The 20,592-nt window shown below is 54.9% G+C and overlaps 1 protein-coding gene across 3 annotated transcripts in view; it reads right to left on the reverse strand.

Moving 5' to 3' along the window:
- ZNF638 (zinc finger protein 638) overlaps positions 1 to 18,373 on the reverse strand; it is a 63,299-nt gene extending 44,926 nt beyond the window's left edge. For 2 of the 3 annotated variants that reach the window (XM_029083102.2, XM_029083100.2), the window contains exons 1-3: positions 18,271 to 18,371; positions 3,441 to 3,527; positions 750 to 2,295 (exon numbers count right to left, since the gene is read on the reverse strand). In XM_029083102.2, the coding sequence (XP_028938935.1) occupies positions 750 to 2,090 (1,341 nt within the window). In that variant the 5' untranslated portion in view covers positions 2,091 to 2,295; positions 3,441 to 3,527; positions 18,271 to 18,371. Of the gene's footprint in view, positions 1 to 749; positions 2,296 to 3,440; positions 3,528 to 18,270 lie in introns of all 3 variants that reach the window. The other variant, XM_029083103.2, reaches the window with a different exon arrangement.
- Positions 18,374 to 20,592: the final 2,219 nt, after the last annotated feature.

Genomic DNA, 20,592 nt, shown 5'->3' on the forward strand with positions numbered 1-20,592 from the left:
TTACAAGCAGTTTACATTTAAGTGAAGCCACTAAACCAAACCGATTACTTTCGGTCTCGCCCCACTCCGCGGGGGGCGGGGCGGGTGTTTACCCATGTTTACGCCATCAACGATCATCTCCACCACGCTTTCTCCAAAGTCTCAGCAAAATAAAACGGGACGGCTTCTTGAGATCGATAAGACTGACATTTCTCCCCGTGTCGAACTTCTCACCCTCCTTAACTTAAACCTGCAGCGTACCCGGCATCGAATAATTTCAGGCTCTGAAACAGAGTCTTGTAAATTCCATTCCGCCCTGGGTGCCCCAGATGGGTCCCAGAGGTTCTTTACCTTTTTACATCTGCCCTGATGCCAGAAATGGGCAATCATCAACCCATCCTCCCCTGCGGGCAGTAGATCAGGGGAGTATCTCGTACTCTCAGCTTGAACGCGACACTTTTTTAGTCGATTCTACCCCCCAGAGGTCGTGGCACGGACTACTACAGGTTTTACACGAACCTTTCCCGTGTGTGTGTCTGCGTGTGAGAGAGAGAGGGGGAGAGAGAGAAAAAGAGGGAGAGGGAGAGAGAGAGTGACCTCAGGGTTCAACTAGAGGGATCCGAGTAGCATTAGAGCGGCTCGATCTCCAGGCGGTTCACCCTTCGGATCGAACTCCGGGAATCCCAGTAAAGGCTAATTCCCACATCAGAATCCAGAATCAAACTGGTTATGTGTGGTACCATTATACAGTGATCTTGAAAAACACTCACCTTCAAATGACTACACTCTACGTTACATAGAGAACACATATGTGGAAATATTCTCGGTGACGCAGCGTAATAATCGTTCATCATAGAAGGAGTTGGGAGTCTCTTCATCTTCTGGGCATCTGCCTGGGAAAACTTAGGGAGCCAAGACGCTTTGACGACTCCAAAGGGAGACTGAATGGGAGCTTCGTCCTGTGCCGGGTAACCCTTCCGGCCCGCGGCAGATCCAATCTGCGCGTCGGCCGGATCGATCCCGGGCTCGTGCGGCATCCTTTCGGGTTGGCTCGGAGCTGAAATCAATTCAGCCGGAAAGGAGGGCGGCGCTACGGACGGGCTCGCCGGGGACCCGACGGAATGGCTCAGGGGATGGCCAAGAGACTGGCTCCTACAGTTGCCCGGTTCGAGGACCGCCTGTCCTCCCGGAGCGGCGTTCAGTCTGGACATCTCGCTCGCCCCGTCGGCTGGGAAATACGGCCGACCGCTCGAGGGCTCCCCGCGGAAACCCGTCGGCCTCGTCAGATCTCCAACGGGAAACATCGGGCTGCACGCGGGAGGAGGAGGAGGAGGAGGAGGAGGATGAGGAGGAGGACCACCACCGGACAGGGAAATGTCAGGCTGGGGCGGAAACTCGGGCCCGCTATCTTCGGTGGGGACTTCGGGGTCGTACGCCCGCGCCTCGCGCGGCTCTTTGGCGTAGCCGTATTTGCTGGCGTGCCCGTAATCGATGACGCTGCTCGGAACGGCCTCGCGGCCTCGCGGCTCTTTCCCCCTACTCTGAGAGGGCAGAGCGGGCGGCCGGCGGCCCATTTTTCGAATCCTGATCTCTCTCAGGATCAGCGGCATGTTTTCCGGGGTCAGCTGCTCGTCGGGGTAGCGGCTGAGCTCCTCCAGGTCTTCGTGGGACAGCCCGAAGCTCGCCAGGATGCTCGAGGCGCTCTCGTTGGTGTAACGACTCTGGGCTCTGGAACTCTGGTCAGGGGTGGGCGGCGCCGGGCGCTTCGGGGCGGCGGCCGCCGGCGGGTGGGGGCTGCTGTCCCACCGACTGACGCGGGTCTTGATCTTCAGCGGCGTCTCCTGCAGATCCGCTTTCTCCCCGGTCGGCCGCGGATCCAGCTGGGGCCGCGCGGCTTGGAGGTTCGCCCTCGGGGCCCCCGTCCTCTGGTGAGAATCTTGGCCCCCGAATCGCGGTGGGATCCCTTGGGCTCTTCCTGCCGGGGGCAGCCTGGGTGGGCCCGGCGGTCCCGTTCTCGTAAAAGCTCCCCGAGGCTTCATTCCGGAAGAGTTAGGTGCTCTTGGCCTCTGACCTGGAAAGGGTCCGCGAGGATCGAACATAGGCCTCGACATGGCTATTTTCAGGACGGCCTGATTGAACAAGGCACAGGGTGCTGCCGGACCCACATGCGAGGCAACGGTGTTCAACTGCCGGAGAGCCAACTGAGTCTTAATCTGAGCAAGCTGCAAAGGAGATGGGCCCAACAGAAGTGGGCTTGCAATGCCCAGGTTCAAGGAATTCACAAGTGGAGCGAAATTTTCCAAGAATAACACAAAGCTGAAAGTCAAAACACAAACATTAGATCATTTATCTCCAACTCTTTCATGCAGCGGGTTCTACAGCCAGCGAGACACATCGCAAAATCAAGTCACCGGAAGAATGCGGGATTAGCTATCCGACGAAGGCTCGGGAGGAATTTAAAACTTCACCGCAAGCCCAGTTCCTCGTCTCCCACCAACAAGACGAGCATTTCGGAAACGGGAGCGCCTTCTCCCCACCAGTGAGATCTGTCGCTTTCGCCCACCTCTGGGAACGGATATTCGTCGGAGAGCGGAGGTGCCGTGGATGGGGCCGCACGGCCACTCCCCGACGCCTGAAATTTCTCTTAAAAAATAAATAAATAAAAAATACCGGGGAGGGAGGGCCGTATTTTAGAGCGCCACATTTATTTGGAAATGTGCTTTTAAAAAAAAAAAAAAAAAGCACGCACCAAGTCTACCGATGACAGAATGTTTTCCGGTAAAGGAATAGACCTTCGAGGACCTGGAAAGGTGTCAGGTTTGAAATGACTTTCACAGAGTCGTATTTTATTTCAAAAGCAACCAGGCAGGCAGGGTTTATCAGGCGGTACGCTTTCGGTGAATGGCGGATTGTCGCTTTTCAGGTGTTTCTTCATCTTGGGATTAAGGCCTACCAATGCAAACATTCCAACCAGACCATTTAAGGTCTTCCCGTCAGTCGCGCCCAAGTGCCGGATTACGGTGGGTCGGCGGCCCCTAGACGCCCCCGAGAGAGCATCTAAGACGGGGCGAGTTTGGCCAGCTCGCTGGGAGAGGGGCTCAGGGGGACGCCCCCTCCAAAACACCAACAACAGGGAAAAACACACTCACCTAGAAGCCGAGGTCCTCGTCAGGCTAGCCGAAGACACGGTGGCAGGAAAACCGGGCCCCCCGGGGCCACGGGAACTGGCCGCCCGTTAGCTCCGACCACCGTCAAATCGGGACCCCGGCCGGGAAAAAAGGCCCTCCTTCCTGACTGCCGGGGCTTTGTGGGCGGGGCCTTTCAGCCTAATGGGACCCGTCGCCATAGACGGACGGGTCTCTGTGGTCAGGGACTTGGGGAATCAAGATTGGGGCAAATAAATAAAAATGTTTCACCACGACACCCGGGGTAATTTATTGGTGCGGCGCTCGGAGATTCACCTGTAGAGTTCAAAGAGCACGGCCTTCAAAAGTTGGTAGAAAAACACACACGCACCGTCACGTACACGGGTGAAAACTCCCTTGCGCCTTGCAAAAACAAAACAAAAAAAAGGCCATGTTAATCGATGGCATTTTTTTTTCCCTTCGGAGCGCAATCCTCGGCGAGGAGGATACTAAATCTCGTCCGTTTCAGAACAGCAACAGCCAAATGATTTCTCCCCTAGTAGCAAGACTCAAAAAAGGATCCTAAATAAAATGGCCTCCGAAATCAAACTCGAAAAGCACCCCCAAACCTAAGTCACTCAAGACTCGGCGCTTGTCGATCCCAGGGGGGAGAGGGGGGGAGCTGGGTGAAAAATCTCTCCTCTCCTTTACTTGGCATCACATAAGTATTAAGACCATCTGCCCGGGCTTTCGATAAGTCTACGGGAAAGTTGGTTTCATTCAGAGCGCGCAAAACTCTCCAACGCACCTCGAATGTGATGCGTCTCGACGGAGCCCAGCGATGCTCGGTCACGGGTCGGGCAAACTGCCGGGCCCCGGAGCGTGGAGTCTAGAGTGGGACGGAAGGCGAAGCAGCCTTCCCGGGAGTTCCCTCCCTGCCCGATGCACCATTTAGGGAACGGAGGGGGGAGATTTAAGGATGGAATCTCACACCCAGAAGGGGGATTTATTTGCCTCTCTCAAGCGCACTCGACACCCGACCAAGATTGCGGGAGAAGCCGTGGATGCACCTGCTTCAGCCGGAGAGGTGTGTTTTCCTAAAAACGATTCGGATGTAACGCAACGGGAAAATCAGCGAAAGGTCTCCCCGCGAGTCTGCTCCGGCTGAGCGCAATCCACGAGCCGGTGCAACGAGTAGGAAGGAGTTGGCCGCGTGCGGAGCCTCGGACTAGGCAGGGTGCCGTTAAACTTCCCGGCCGCCGGCCGGGTCAGCCTCAATTCATCAACCGGAGGGATTTACTGAGCGCTGATCGCAGAGCGCTGCACTAGATGCTGGGGAGAATACGACAGAGTCGGCAGACGCACTGCCTGACCTCGGTGAGCTTACGGTCTCTAGCCTCCCCGCTGCTTTACTGTTAGGGTCAGCCTCTGCCACTGTGTGGTATTTTTTTTTTTAAATAATAAATACGGTTAGACTGACCCATTAATTCCCAGTGGAGATATCTTCCAGAACAACTCCCGCCCCGACTCTCTCTCTCTCGCACATTCACACACGCACACTGTTAGAATGCCCCGTATTTCTTCTGAGCTCTGTTCATCGAGAGACGACTCCGACCGACCGAACAGGCAGCTCCGTCGAGACGGAGAGAACGTTCTCGGGTACCATCGGGCAGTGAGGTCCACGCGCGCAGGACAAAGGAGATGGCCGCAGAAAGTGTCCGCGCCCACGCCCGACCGCTAGGATAACTGAGCGTCGAGGGCCGATCGTAAATGCCACGTCCAGCTTCCCGGACGATACCACGAATAAGGAGAGGAGCGCTGACTACCTAGGGGACTCTAGGATTGCGTGGCTTACAGGCAGTGCTGCGGGGCCAGAACCGTGCCTGTGTCGGATGACAGCGTAACACTCGGGGGAAAAAAAACGGGAAAGTGTCAGGGGAGGGAGGAGGAGGTTCAGTATCTTCAAGAGAAGCCCCAGCGCAACTTCCAACAACGCAGCTCTGCCGGTAAAGGCCGGGATCCCACAGCAGCAGATAGTTCAGTGAGCAGACACGAGGCTGAGGAAAGGGGCTAGGAGAAATCGTGAAAGAGCAGCTCCCGAGCCCCGTGGCTGCCCTCACCGAAAAACGAAAACACCACCAAAAAAAAGCCCCCAAACTAGGCTCAGGTGGTCGAAGCGGGGCCTGGCATCACCCCGAACTGAATAAATCGAAGCCACCACGGGGCAGGCCTGGCGATCTAGACCCCGTCGGGGCCGTTGACTGTAAACTCCTCCTGGGCGGGGAACGCGTCTCCCGACTCCGCGCTCTCCCGAGCGCTTAACGCACTGCTCCGCAGAGAGTCGGCGCTCGGCGAACACCGCTGATTGACGCGACCTCTGGAACTCCGGGTCTCGGGGGGGTGCGGGGGAGACGGCCGGAAAACGCCGCGGGTCCACGCGCCCCTTTAAGTTCAGCCCAGTCGGGCCTCCCCACCGCCACCAGGCCACCGCAGTGGAAGCTCCATCCCCTGCAGGAATGTCGGGGCGCTCACAGAAAGTGGGGACCCGCTGGTCTGGAAGAGGGCAGGCGCTTAAACACCGCTCCCACGACCGGCAGTCGGCCTGCCCAGGGAAGAGGGCGTCTGTTCGTCCGATTGCCCTCGCGCTCTGTCCGCTCCTGTACTGGTATATTCCCCACGTCTACGTATTCGAAATTTAAGCTCTCGTTGCTACGCACGTACGGATCCTCGCGACTACGTGCCACGGAAGCAGCGGAAGAAATGATTTTTAGACTTTGACATTCATAGCAAAAATAGGAAGCAGGTAAAAGGCACACACGGTAGTTCAGCAGAAGGAAAATCGATACGAGCGGGTGCGTCCGTGGCGTCGCTACGGGTCGGAGACGACTCGACGGCGGAAGACGAGGCACGCATTAGGCAAACTGGGAGAAAACCAACGGCATACTAACGGAGGTTCGGAGCAAATTTACTACCTCCCCTGCGGCGTGTAAATTAATCGAAATAAACCCCTACTGTCCCCCCACCGAGACAAAAAAATAAACAAAACCACCTCGTTAATGGTCATTTAAATCGATCGACACAACAACTGGGTGGGATCCTATCGACCTCTCCGGGCAGCCATTCGGTAATACGGGGCCATTCTTGAGAACACTTGGAAATGTTGGGTAAAACTGCTCTTTTCAACGCTAACTAAGGTTGGGGGAAGGATAATGATAATAATGGTTATCTGTTAAGCAATTACTAGGTGTCAAGTACTGTTCTGAGCGCTGGGGTGGATAGAAGCTAATCACGCTGGACACAGTCCACGTCCCTCGTGGGGCTCACGAGTCTGAGTCCCGTTCTTGCAGATGAGGCAGGGAGACAGGTGACTCGTCCAAGGTCACACAGCAGACAAGAGGCGGGGCCGGCATTAGAACCCAGATCCTTCTGGCTCCCAGGTCCAGGCTCCAAAGACTAGCTGCAACCTCCAGAAAGCCGTGGACAACACTGTACTCTCCCAAGCGCTTAGGACAGTCAGTAAATGTGACCATGAAGGAAGAAGAAGAGAAGCCCTGTTTTAGGTTTCCCTCGTTATTATTATTAGGTCATTATTAGGCCCTCGAAACTCTTCTGCAATCGCTTCAAGTTCAGTTTCCAGAAAATAATCATATTCCAACTGCTTTCCTACATGGATAACGATAACAGGAATCCAGATTGACCGAGAGTATTAGGACCCGTTGCGTGCCAGGCACTGCAGTAGGCATCTTGGGAGGGTAAAAAACCCATCGAGGAGACCCAACGCCTCCCCTCGGGTTCACGATCTAGCAGGGAACTCGGACTAAAATAAAATTTAGATAGGAGGGAGTAAAAGGGGTGTAAACGGTAAGAGCGGACTGGGAGTTGCGTGCGCTTAGGAGTTGTGGAAGGGCCCAACCGGCAGCTGGTGAGGAGAAAAAGGAAAGCCTAGAAATGAACTGGACTCGCTCCTGGAAGACATGCGATCTCCGGAGGGCTGGGAAGACGGGGAAGAGCGGTGGTCTGATGACTGTGAAGCGGGAGGGAATTCCAGGCAGGAATTCCAGGTGAGAGGGCGGCGGGAAAACCGACAATGGGGCGCAATGGGAACGGTTGCTCGAGAAGAGCACAGGGTGCGATCTGGGGTGTGGTGAGAGAAGGGGGCGGGGAGGCAGGCCGGAGAGAGCCTTACAGTCAACGGCCGGGCATTTCTGCTGGATGCAAAGGAGGAATGAGAAACCGCTGGAGGTTTCTGAACAGTGGGGGGGGGGGGGGGGGGGGGGGGCGGCCTTTCAAATATAAGAACAGCAACCCCGACCCATCACGGCTACGATCAGCAGGGGTGGGACAGCATTCCTATTTTATTAGTGGGGAAATGAAACTGAAAATACAATAATACAGCCCCTCCGTCTCGGGACCGAAGGAGAAATTCCAATCAAGATCTTAGCCTAGACACATCTCTCAATTCAATTTAGGAAGCATCTAGAACCAAACCCCGCCCCAAACTCTCAGACCTGGGAAAACAGGTACAAAATCTGCCCTTCTCGGCAGATGCTGAGGGCGACCGGATCTGGCCGGACTCATCGAATGATATTAATGATAACGATGACGACGGTGGCATTTTTCAAGCGCTTCCTACATGCTGGGCACTGTACTAAGCGCCGGGGTGGACACGAACAAATCGGGCTGGACCCAGTCCCTGTCCCACGTGGGGCTTCCAGTCTCAAACCCCATTTTACAGACTGAGGCACAGAGAAGCGAACGGACTTGCCCGGGGTCACGCAGTAGGCAAGCGGCGGAGCCGAGATTAGAACCCACGACCTTCTGACTCCCGGGCTGATAATCTCCAACAACAGGAGGGCAGGGTGCTGAAGTGCCGTGACGAACGTCACCAATAAACGCCTATCGAGCCCTCAGAATCCCTACAGATCCGCCTACGTCGCTATGTTTGGAAACCAAACGCCCCCAGATGCTACAATGTGGTTTTTTCCAAATTAAAAGAATCCAGAGCATCGACTAAATTCTACAGAATTTTCTAAGCGCTAACATGGAAACAAAGACCGACAAATGTCCACGGGGTAATGGGATCTTACGGTGGACTTGGTTCTAGCCTCCGGAAAGAAACAGCGTGAGCTTCTCGTGGTTTCCAAACGACTCCACTGGACATCTCCCCAAACCCCCCAGATGGCACGACAAGCTACACCTCCTCCTGCTTTGGGGGCCTCAGTTTCCCCTAATCTCCCAGTCCTCGGAGGCATCTCCTCCCTTCAGCCAACTCATATATTTTCGTTACCCTATTTATTTTGTTAACGAATTGTACATCGCCTCGATTCTATTTAGTCGCCATCGGTTTTTACGAGATGTTCTTCCCCTCGACGCTGTCTATCGCCATCGTTCTCGTCTGTCCGTCTCCCCCGATTAGACCGTAAGCCCGTCAAACGGCAGGGACCGTCTCTCTCTGTTGCCGACTTGTTCATCCCAAGCGCTTAGTACAGTGCTCTGCACATAGTAAGCGCTCAATAAATAAATACTATTGAATAGTCCGCGTGAATGAATTTCTACCCATCCCCGACCATTTATTTTGGAGCGATCTAGCTGTCGGTATCGTGTCTGCTTCCCCCTCGCGAGTGGAAGCTCCTTGGGGGCAAGGAGTGGGACGCTTCCGTATTTCCCAGGTACCTGGTGACTACCCCGAGCGGGCGCTCAACAAGTGTTACCACTACCTCTGCCTAAATAATAATAATAATTCTGGTATCTGTTAAGTGCTCACTACGTGCCAGGCACTGTACTAAGCGCTGGAGCGGATACAAGCAGATTGGGGTTGGACAGGGTCCCCGCCCGACATGGGGCTGCGTCTTCACGATCGCACGAGAGCCTGCCGAAGTTACAGATGAGGTAACTGAGGCGGGGAGAAGTGATTCGCCCAAGGTCATACGGCAGACAGGTGACGTAGCCTTTCCTCTTCTTCGTCTCCCTCATCAAAAACCTTCCACGGTGCGGTGATCCGCGGGCCCGGAGCGCCACGTATTTTTCTCCCAGGCTGAAGCTCTCTCTCAATCCTGCTGGGCCTCCCTTTGGAATATTTCCCACACCAGCTCCATTCTCGCCTCTCTTACTATCGCCATCTGAGATTAAGCCGCCATCGACCGGTCCTGGATTATCGATCTCGGAACCGACTGAGCGCTTACTCTGTGCAGAGCCCTGGGAGAGTAAAATGTGACGGGATTGGCGGACCCGTTCCCTGCCCCGGGCCGACCTTACTGTCTAGAGGCCGAGGTCGGCAGCATGGCCTAGTGGATAGAGCATGGGCCCGGAAGTCAGAAGGCCACGGGTTCTAATCCCCGCTCCGCCACCTCTGCCGCGTGACCCTGGGCAAGTCACTTGCCTTCTCTGGGCCTGGGTGACCTCATCTGTAAAACGGGGGTGGAGACCGTGAGCCCCACGTGGGACAGGGACCGTGTCCGACTCGATTTGCTCGCATCCACCCCGGAGCTGGCACGCAGTAAGCGTTTAACAAATGCCGGGATTATTACCGTGAATTTTTATTATTAAGGTCTGCCTGCTCTCTTCCCTCTTTCTCTTCAGGCCACTCTCCTTGCAACTAAAAGGCAAAACAACGGACAGTATGGTCTCGGGCAACCTGGGCAGATCACCTAACCGCTCTGCATCTCAATTTCATCTGCCAAACACTGACAGTCGCCGCCTCTTCCTAACTCACATAGAGGAGAAATCACATCAAAGACACTCTGGAAAGATAGAAGTACTCTAAAATTCAAGCCTCTATTACCACAGTCGTCCCTGCCGGAGCACGGGCATTTTCGCTACCGTTTCCGGGCGGAAAAGCAACTACGGAATTAGGTGACGCTCCTGTAACCGCAGTCCTAACTGTGGAATCGGCTAAGCGCCGTACTAAATACCGGGGTAAATACAGGTTGACCGGGTCAGCGCCCGAGGAGGAGGGAGAACGGACACCGACGCCCCATTTGGCAGCTGGGACACCGCGAGGCGTCTTACCCGAGGTCACCGGGCAGACGGGTGGCAACCCCCGGGCCTGAGCTGCTTCAGTTAGGCCACCCTGCTCCTCCACGGTTAGTGGTATTTGCGAGAGCTCACTACGTGCCAAGCACCGGGACGGTATAAACCAGCAGGATCGGATCCGCGTACCGCTTCTCGGTTGCGTCCTCGGTTGGGTGAGGACGGGACCCGTCCGGAGCTTTCAGGGGCTGCCCGCGGCTCCTCGGCCCCAAAACACAACCCTTCATCACTGGCTTCGCTCCCGCCTCTCCCGTCTCCCAACCTCCATTCACCCCCTTTCCCCCAAGGCACGGGACCCCCTCCCCGATCTAGCGCCGCCAAACCAGAGGAGCCGCCTTCAGGAGGCCCTCCTGGTCTGGCCACACCACCCTCTCTCTCTCTCAGACAGAGATCCGTCTGTTTGCCGAGGGCGGGGTCTAGTCTGCAGGATCCCAAAATGCCTCTTATAGTGAATAGAAGTATATACACACACACACACACGCACAGAGTGAATAATTTGGCAATAAATGCCGCTGCTCTACTCTGAGACCGCTACTGACTTCCGTTGGCCAAGATCCAGGCAGACGTTGAGAAACGGCCGGGCCTCGTGGACAGAGCTCGGGCCTGGGAGTCCGGGGACCTGAGTTCTAATCCCACCTCCGCCACTCGTCGCTTCATTGCTCTGTGCCTCGGTTACCTCACCTGTAAAATGGGGATTAAATCCTCCTCCATGACACAGACGGTGAGCACGGGATGGGACAGGGACAGAGTCCAACCTCCACATCTTCTATCTACCCCAGCGCTTAGAATGGCACTTGACACCTAGTAAGTGCTTAAATACCATGGAAAAAATATTTTTGCATTTGAATACGATGGAGCGTAATCGCTCCCTCGAGGAGATATTGTGCAATCTGTACTTGAGGGGAAATTTCCAGTGACCCTTAAAACCCCTCCCTTTCGGAGGAGGCCAGCTAAAGACCTCAGCATTGAAACTGGTAAATTTTATAAAGAAAATCATCCTTTAAAACGCTTTTAAAAGAAAGGTGCTGATCCCAACACCCTGATCTCAAAACCCTTACACAAAGATCAACTTTGATAAATGTGCGGAAGGTGGAAACGGCTTTATTGTGGAATTTCTCAAACGGCCCACGAGGATCTACGGGTAGAACGCCCGACCCACTTGTGCTTTCCCTACCGGTATCTGAATCGATTAACGGTGCTCTGGGGGTACTGACTGATTGGTATTCGTCGAACATTTACTCGGTACAGAGCACTGTACTAAGCACTTGGGAGAGAGAGCCCCAGAGTGGAAGCTCCTTGAGGGCGGGGATCCTGCCTTCCTACTTGAATGTACGATAACACTTAATAACGGTATTTTTTAGTACTTACTGTGCATCAAGCACTGTTCTAAGCGCCGGGGCAGAGAGACGGGGAAGCAGCGTGGCCTAGTGGATAGAGCCCAGGCTTGGCGGTCAGAAGGTCACGGGTTCCAATCCCGGCTCCGCCACCCGTCTGCCGTGCGGCCGGGGGAAAGTCACTTCGCTTCCTCTCAACCTCGTCTGGAAAATGGGGATTAAGACTCTGAACCCCACGTGGGCCAGGGATTCGCGTCCAACCTGATTTACTTGCATCCACCCCCGCACACGGCACAGTGCTTGACACAGAGTAAGCGCTTAACAGAGCCCGCAATTAGTTTTCTTATTCTCATATATACAAGTTGATCGGGTCAGACCCAGCCCCTACCCCACCAGGGGCTCCCCGTCTAAGTAGACGGGGGGTGGGGGACGGGTACTGAATCCCCCATTTGGCAGTTGAGGAAACCGAGGCGTGCTAAGTGACATGCTACAGGTCACACGACAAGCCAGCGGCAGAGCCCGGGAGCAGAATCCTAGTCCAGGCTTTTCCCCCGGGCCACCCTGCTTGGTCTCTCCCAAACGCTTAGCACAGCGCTCTGTACGCATAAGCCGGCCGACGGCCTTGGCTCCACTGTCCCAGGGCAGAGCTTCTGCCCAGGCTGAACCAGACTGTTTCTCCTCTTACAAATCAGGGTCCACATGAGGACTCTTGGAAACAGGTTAGTGGAAAAGCAGCAGGGTGGCCCAGTGAAGGGAGCACAGGTCTGGGAGTCAGAGGGCCTGGGTTCTAATCCCGCTTCTGTCGTTGGTCTGCTGTGCGGCCTATTTCTCTGGGACTCTCCTGCCAAACGGGGATTAAATCCTCCTCCCTCCAAATCGGACCGTGAGCTCCACGTGGGGCAGGACCCGATGATCCTGTGTCTTCCCCAGCGCTTACGACAATGCCTATCCCGTAGGAAGCACTGAACGGATACCAATTTAAAAAGCTGAAGACTTGGATGCCGAACAGGTGAGGAGGAGGGAAATTCAAAAAAGATGGCTGTGGGTCCAAAGAGGGAAAATTTTTCCATCAAAATTAAAATCAAACTCAATGCTAAAAGGAGACCTTAAGAAGATGACTTACGTTGCATTTCCCCTCCACAAAACTGCAAGAATCTCTTGTCCCAGCAAGAAAACACACAAACAGACTGTAAAAACGCTTCTTCGAATTTTGTCTTCTTACAAGGGACTTTAGATGAAGGCTTTTTTTCAAAGCCAGGATGGCCTAAACAGGAGAGGTGGTGATTTTCACACACTAGAAAATTCAGCCTTTCAAAGCTATTATTTTCTTGTGCTACAGGACAACCGAGGAGGCCAGAGATCCCACCCCTAGAAAAGGGTCCCCGGGAGAAAACTCGGAGCTGCCCAGCTTGTTTTTATTAGGTGATGACTTGTTCTTGGGAACCAAACCCACGAAAACGAGAACCAAAAATGTTTCTGTACACTCCCTCGACAAGCACCGCGTACGAAGAAATGTTAGGCGGAGAACCGATGGAGGGTTAACCGTTTAAACGTTCCCTACTCTCTCTCCGAATACCCACGAAAATTCCCTACTCCGACTCCCCAAGGAACGAGGAAGTGCCGAGACTGTCGATTCGGTTTCCCTGGGAGTCATTTAGTCGATCAATGTTATTTACTGAGGACTTTACTGTGTGCTGAGCGCTGCACTACGTGCTTGGGAGAGTACCCTACAGAGGGTAGGCAAATTAGGCCTCTACCCACAAGAAGTTTCCAGTCTACAAGGGTAGACAAATGTTAAAATAGGTTACCGGAAAAGCCTAGTGGATAGGGCATCCGTCTGGGAGTCGGCAGGTCACGCGTTCTAATCCCAGCTCCGTCATTTGTCTGCTGGGTGACCTTGGGGAAATCACTTCACTACTCCGGGCCTCAGGAACCTCGTCTGAAAAATGGGGATTTGAGACCGTGAGCCCCACGTGGGGCAGGGTCTATGTCCAACCCAATCTGCTTGTAACCACCCCAACGCTTAGCACAGTGCCTGGCATGCAGTAAGCGCTTCAGCGCCAGAAATATTACTATTATTATTGTTTACTTCCCACCCCGCTGGAGATGCAGTTCGCCCTCCACAACAACGTGGTGTGCGTGTCCCTAATTACCACCCTCCGACCGGGAACCTCCAAGGTTTCTGCAACTGCTGGAATGGGAATCCAGGACTCCCGACCCTCACCGACAACATCCTTCAGAACGCTCACGGCTATTTACCGAGTGCTTAATGTGTTCCCAGCACTGTAAAACTCTGGGAGAATTCAATTACAACAGAGCAGACAGACACGCTCCCCGTTCACGAGAAGTTTACGGACAACAGGGAGAGACGGACTTTACGATAAACCGCACAGTCTTGGCACAAAATGACGACGGATCAAATCGGAATTGAAAGCCGTTTTTATCGCCTCTTAAAATGAACCTGCACCGTGATAATTAGAGTGGCTATTTTGTTTGAAGAACCACCCCCACCATTCAAAAGCTCCTCCCGGTAGCCTGAGTGGGAGAAATCAAATCAAGCAATGGTACATACTGAGCACTTATTCGGTGAAGAGCACTGCACTGAGCGCTTGGGAGTTACCGGGAAGGATCCCTGCCTTCAAGGAACTTGGAGACTAGGCAAGAGAAAACACCTGCTTATAGGGTTTTTAAGTTGTGGGGGGAGGAGAAAGTATTTCCGATCCTGAATCGGAACTTTTAATGAGAATTAAGTAGCCTGGGTCTGGGATTTACCAGGACTTACGAATCCCGGCTCTGCCACTTGTCAGCTGGTGACTGTGGGCAAGGCACTCCACTTCTCTGGGCCTCAGTTCCCTCATCTGTAAAATGGGGATTAACTGGGAGCCAGATGTGGGACAACCTGATTCCCCTGTTTCTACCCCAGCACTTAGAACAGTGCTCGGCACATAGTGGGCGCTTAACAAATACCAACATTATTATTATTTACAGAAGTCTGCACTGTTCTGATAATCTTTTTTCACCGGGGAAAGACGTTACACACAGCACGGCTTAGTGGAGAGAGCACGGACCTGGGAGTCAAAAGGATCTGGGTTCTAATCCCAGCCCTGCCACCTGCCCCGTGTGACCTCGGGCAGGTCACTTCTCTTCCCTGGACCTCACTTACCTCATCTGTAAAAAAAAAAAAATGGGGATTAAGAGTGGGAGCCTCGTGGGGGACGGGGACAGTGGCCAACCTGATTACCTCGTACCGGCCCCTTTGCCTAGAACAGTGCTTGGCGCAGAGTAAGCGCTGAACAAGTCCCGTAATTAATTATTATTATCGTTACTATAAGGAGGGTAATGGTTAGGGGAGCCTGTTCTCTTCACCTCGCCAGAATGAGGGGTTCTCTTGGCGTTCCCATTGCTTGCCACAGAAGCAGCATGGCTTAGCGGCAAGAGAGTGGGCCTGGGAGTCAGAGGACACGGGTTCCGATCCCACCTCCGCCACTCGTCATCCGGGGACCTTGGGCAAGCCGCTTCGCTTCTCCGCGCTTCAGTGACCCCATCTGCAAAATGGGGATGAAGACTGTGCGCCCCGCGGGGGACAACCTGATCGCCTTGTATCTTCCCCGGTGCTTAAAACAGTGCTTGGCACACAGTAAGGGCTTAACAAATACCATTCTATTATTATTATTCCCACCTCTTCCCTTTAGGATTCTCCATAATCGCCGTTTGGGCCGCACTCTGCCTCTCCCGGGGGTGGGCTGGGGGGGCGTGCAGCGTTTCGAGGAGGGGATTTCCTCAGTTCCCCCAGAACACACCAGCTGGAGCCCCTTCCCTCCCTGAGAAGCAGCGTGGCTCAGTGGTTTGGGAGTCAGAGGACGTGAATCCCACTCCCGACTCCGCCACTGATCTGCTGTGTGACCTTGGGCAAGCCCCTCCCCTTCTCTGCGCCACAGTGACCTCATCTGCAAAATGGAGATTAAGAGGGGGGAGCCCCACGTGCGACATCCTGATGACCCTGTATCTGCCCCAGCGCTTCCAACAGTGCGTGGCACATAGTAGGCGCTTAACAAATGTCATTATTATTATTGTTCCTATGAAGGCGGTGCCTGGGGGGCATGTGGTGTTCCAGGGAGGGGGGGATTTCCCAGGTGCAGACCCGTCCCCCCCATTCCTCCCTTAGAAGCCGGTGCCTGGGGTGCCCGAGAAGGTGCTCATTTGTATATATTATTTATTACCTTGTTTATTTTGTTTAATGAGATGTACATCACCCTGATTCTATTTATTTGCCATTGTTTTTATGAAATGTTCTTCCCCTTGACTCTTATTTATTGCCATTGTTCTTGTCTGCCCGTCTCCCCGATTAGACTGTAAGCCCGTCAAAGGGCAGGGACTGTCTCTATCTGTTGCCGATTTGTACATTCCAAGTGCTTAGTACAGTGCTCCGCACATAGTAAGCGCTCAATAAATACGAATGAATGAATGAATATTATCTCCTCGATTCTATTTATCTTGACGATGTGGTCCTGTTTTGTTCTGTTTTGCTGTCTATCTCCACCGTTTAGACTCTGAGGCCGTCGCTGGGCAGGGATTGTCTCTATCTGTTGCCGAATTGTACACTCCGAGCGCTTAGTACAGTGCTCCGCACATAGTAAGCGCTCAGTCAATACTACTGAATGAATGATGGGGGCATTCCGGAGGCCCGGGGAATCACGGCTGCAGGATGTAGTAATAATAATAAATGATGATCTTCATTAAACCCTTACTATGTGCCAAGCACTGTTCTTTCGACAGTTTAGACTGGGAGCCCCTTATGGGGCAGGGACCGTCTCTACCTGTGGCCGAACTGTCCGCTGCAAGCGCTTCGTCCAGTGCTCCGCACGTAGTAAGCGCTCAATCACTACCACTGAATGAACGATGGGGGGCATTCTGGAGGCCGGGGGGAATCACGGCTGCAGGACGTAATAATAATGATGATGATGATGACCTTCGTTGAGCCCTATGAGCCAAGCACTGTTCTTTCGACGGCAGGGACTGTCTCCACCTGTGGCCGAACTGTCCCCTCCAACCGCTCTGCGCAGAGTCGGCGCTCCCTCGCTACGACCGACTGAATGCTCTAAGGGCCGGGGAGGACACGAGAAGCAGCGTGGCTCGGTGGCAAGAGCCCGGGCTGGGAAGTCCGGGGTGATGGGTTCGAATCCCAGCGCTTAGAACAGTGCTCTGCACACAGTAAGCGCTTAACAAATACCCACATTATTATCCTGGCTCTGCCACTTGTCAGCTGGGTGACTGGGGGCCAGTCACTTCACTTCTCTGGGCCTCAGTGACCTCATCTGCCAAATGGGGATGAAGACTGGGAGCCTCACGAGGGACAACGTGATCACCTTGTATCCTCCCCAGCGCTCAGGACAGTGCTCTACACAGAGTAAGCGCTTAACAAATGCCATCATTCATTCATTCGGCTGTGTGGCTGGGGGCAAGTCACTTCACCTCCCTGGGCCTCAGTTCCCTCATCTGTCAAATGGGGATGAAGACTGGGAGCTCCACGTGGGGACCCTGTATCTTCCCCAGCGCCCTGCACATAGTAAGCACTTAACAAATGCCATCATTCATTCATTAATTCGGCTGTGTGACTAGGGCAAGTCAACTCATTTCTCTGGGCCTCAGTTCCCTCATCTGTCAAATGGGAATGAAGCCTGGGAGCCCCACGTGAGGACCCTGCGTCTCCCCCAGCGCTTGGGACAGTGCTCTGCACATAGTAAGCGCTTAACAACCGCCATCATTCATTCATTCAGCTGTGTGACTGGGGGAAAGTCACCTCACTAGGCCTCAGTTTCCTCATCTGTCAAATGGGGATGAAGCCTGGGAGCCCCTCGTGGGGCAACCTGATCACCTTCTAGCCTCCCCAGCGCTTAGGACAAGTGCTCTGCACATAGTAAGCGCTTAACAAATGCCATCATTCATTCATTCGGCTGTGTGACTGGGGGCAAGTCACTTCCCTAAGTCTCAGTTTCCTCATCTGTCAAATGGGGATGAAGACCGGGAGCCCCACATGAGGACCCTGTATCTCCCCCAGCGCTTAGGACAGTGCTCTGCACAAAGTAAGTTCTTAACAAATGCCATCATTCACTCATTCGGTTGTGTGACTGGGGGAAAGTCACTTCCTTAGGCCTCAGTTTCCTCATCTGTCAAAAGGGGAAGAAGCCTGGGAGCCCCTCGTGGGACGACCCGATCACCTTGTATCCTCCCCAGCGCTTAGGACAGGGCTCTGCACATAAGAAGTGCTTAACAAATGCCATCGTTCACTCATTCAACTGTGTGACCGTGGGCAAGTCCACTGGGCCTCAGTTCCCTCATCTGTCAAATGGGGATGAAGCCCGGGAGCCCCAGGTGAGGACCCTGCACCTCCCCCAGCGCTTAGGAGAGTGCCCTGCACATCGTAAGCGTTTAACCGACAGCCCCATTATTAGGATTAGGAGTTGCTCAGGTTGTCCTAAGGCCGGTCCTGTCCTAAGGCAGAGGAGGGGCCGGAAGGGCGGGCGGGATTTGAACCCACGATCCGTCTCCCCAGCCCGGGCTCCTTCGGGGCGGGTGGAGGGGCTCCCTGACGCGCTCACCCGCGGCCTCGACGCCTCGGCTCCAGCCGCCCCCCGCCTCCCCTCGGCCCCTCCTCCCCGCCGCCATTTTGTGGGCAGCCCCCGCTCCCCAAGCACAATGGCAGCCCCCGCCGGACGCCGCCCCCCGCCGCCTCCCCGCCCCCCGGGCCCGGCCGCCGGCCTCTCCCTCCCTGCCCGGCCCGGCCCAACCCAGCCCAGCCCTACCTGGGCCGGCGCGGACGGGCGCCTTCACCCCCGCCGCTCCCTCTCCCCGCTCGCCTTCCGCCTCGGCCGCCATTGACGCCGACTGAGGGGAGGGAGGAGGGCCACCCAGGGCGCATGCGCGCCGGCTCCCGCCAACCCGGGCGGGCGCCTGCGCGGTGCCGCCGAGGCCCACCCCTCCGTCCGGCTAGGCGAGGCCGAAACGGCGCATGCGCAGCGCCGCCGGGCCCCTCCCCTCCATCCGCCTAGGAGGCCGGAAGGGCGCCTGCGCAGTGCCGCCGGGCCCCTCCCCTCCATCCGCCTAGGGGGCCGGAAGGGCGCATGCGCAGTGCCGCCGGGCCCTCCCCTCCGTCCGCCTAGGAGGCCGAAAGGGCGCATGCGCAGTGCCGCCGGCCCCCTCCCCTCCGTCCAGCTAGGCGAGACCGAAAGGGCGCATGCGCAGTCCCGCCGGGCGCACCCCTCCGTCCGGCTAGGCGAAGCCGAAAAGGCGCATGCGCGGGAGGCGCGGAAGGCGCGGGAGCGCGAGAAAAGAAAATGGAAGCCGTTAGGCCCGCGCGCCTGACGAGGTCTCAAGTTACCTCGGCTCCTCCCCTCGGCACTCTGCTCATTTGCATACGATTTTATTACCCTATTTAATCACAGTGTTGGTATTTGTTAAGCGCTCACTATATGCCGAGCACTGTAAATAAATAAATAAATAAATAAATAAATAAATGGTGGTATTTGTTAAGCACTCACTATGTGCAACGCACTGTTCTAAGCATTGGGGGACACAAGGTGATCGGGTTGTCCCACGTGGGGCTCACAGTTTTATTCCCCATTTGACAGATGAGGTCACTGAGGCACAGAGAAGTTGTGACTCACCCAAAGTCACACAGCTGACAGGTGGCGGAGCTGGGATTAGAACCCACGACCTATGACTCTTCAGCCCAGGCTCTTTCCGCTAAGTCACGCTGCTGCGTGCTCCTCATTTATTTTAATTAGCTGTACAGCCCCTTGATTCTATTAACTGCTCTTGTTTCTGTCCGTCCGTCTCCCCCGATTAGACCGTGAGCCCCCCCCCAAAGGCAGGGATGGTCTCTATCTGTGGCCGAATTGCACACCCCAAGCGCTTAGTACAGTGCTCTGCACAGAGGAAGCGCTCAATAGATACTATTGAATGAATGAATTCAATCCTCTCCGTTGGGCGCTTACTCTGAGCAGAGCACCGTGCTACGCGCCTGGGAGAGGACGCGATAACAGTGCACAGGCACGTTGCAGGCGGGGCTCAGGGGAAGGAGCCCGGGCTGGGGAGTCCCAGGTCATGGGTTCGAAAGCCGGCTCGGCCCCTTGTCAGCGGGGTGACCTCGGACCGGTCACTTCACGTCTCTGGGCCTCAGTGACCTCATCTGGAAAATGGGGATGAAGACTGGGAGCCCCACGGGGGACAACCTGATCACCTTTGCAAAAATAATAACAATAATGTTGGTATTGGTTAAGCGCTTACGATGTGCAGAGCACTGTTCTAAGCGCTGGGGTAGACATAGGGTGATCAGGATGTCCCACGTGGGGCACCCGGTCTTCATCCCCATTTTCCAGATGAGGGAACTGAGGCCCGGAGAAGTGAAGTGACTTGCCCACGGTCACACAGCTGACATGCGGCGGAGCCGGGATTCGAACCCATGACCTCGGACTCCCGAGCCCGGGCTCTTTCCACTGAGCCACGCTGCTTCTCTACGCTGCTTGTATCCTCCCCAGCGCTTAGAACAGTGCTTTGCACCTAGTAAGCGCTTAACAAATGCCATCATTCATTCGATCAGCTGTGTGACGGTGGGTAAGTCACTTCACTTGTAATCAAAGCCCTCCTGAGAGCTCCCCTCCTCCGGGAGGCCTTCCCAGTCTGAGCCCTCCCTTTCCCTCCGCTCCTCCCTCCCCTCCCCATCGCCCCGACTCCCTCCCTCTGCTCTACCCCCTTTCCCCCCCCCCTTAACAAACGAACAAAAGCGCTTAACAAACACCAAAAACCCAGTGCAAGTGGAAGAACTGGAAAACTAAAGAAAAGATCAAGTGTTTTGCAAACAGGAGTTAACAATAATAATAATAATGCCGGTATTTGGTAAGCGCTTGCTATATGCAGAGGACTGTGCTAAGCGCTGGGGGAGATACAGGGTCATCAGGTGGTCCCACGTGAGGCTCACAGTCAATCCCCATTTTACAGATGAGGTAACTGAGCCACAGAGAAGTGAAGTGACTTGGCCACAGTCACACAGCTGCCAGGCGGCAGAGCCGGCATTCGAACCCATGACCACGCGTTCTGGACAAACAGACTATCGAAACCAAAGGCCG

The sequence above is a fragment of the Ornithorhynchus anatinus genome, chromosome 18 (assembly GCF_004115215.2).
Source record: "Ornithorhynchus anatinus isolate Pmale09 chromosome 18, mOrnAna1.pri.v4, whole genome shotgun sequence".
Taxonomy (NCBI): domain Eukaryota; kingdom Metazoa; phylum Chordata; class Mammalia; order Monotremata; family Ornithorhynchidae; genus Ornithorhynchus; species Ornithorhynchus anatinus.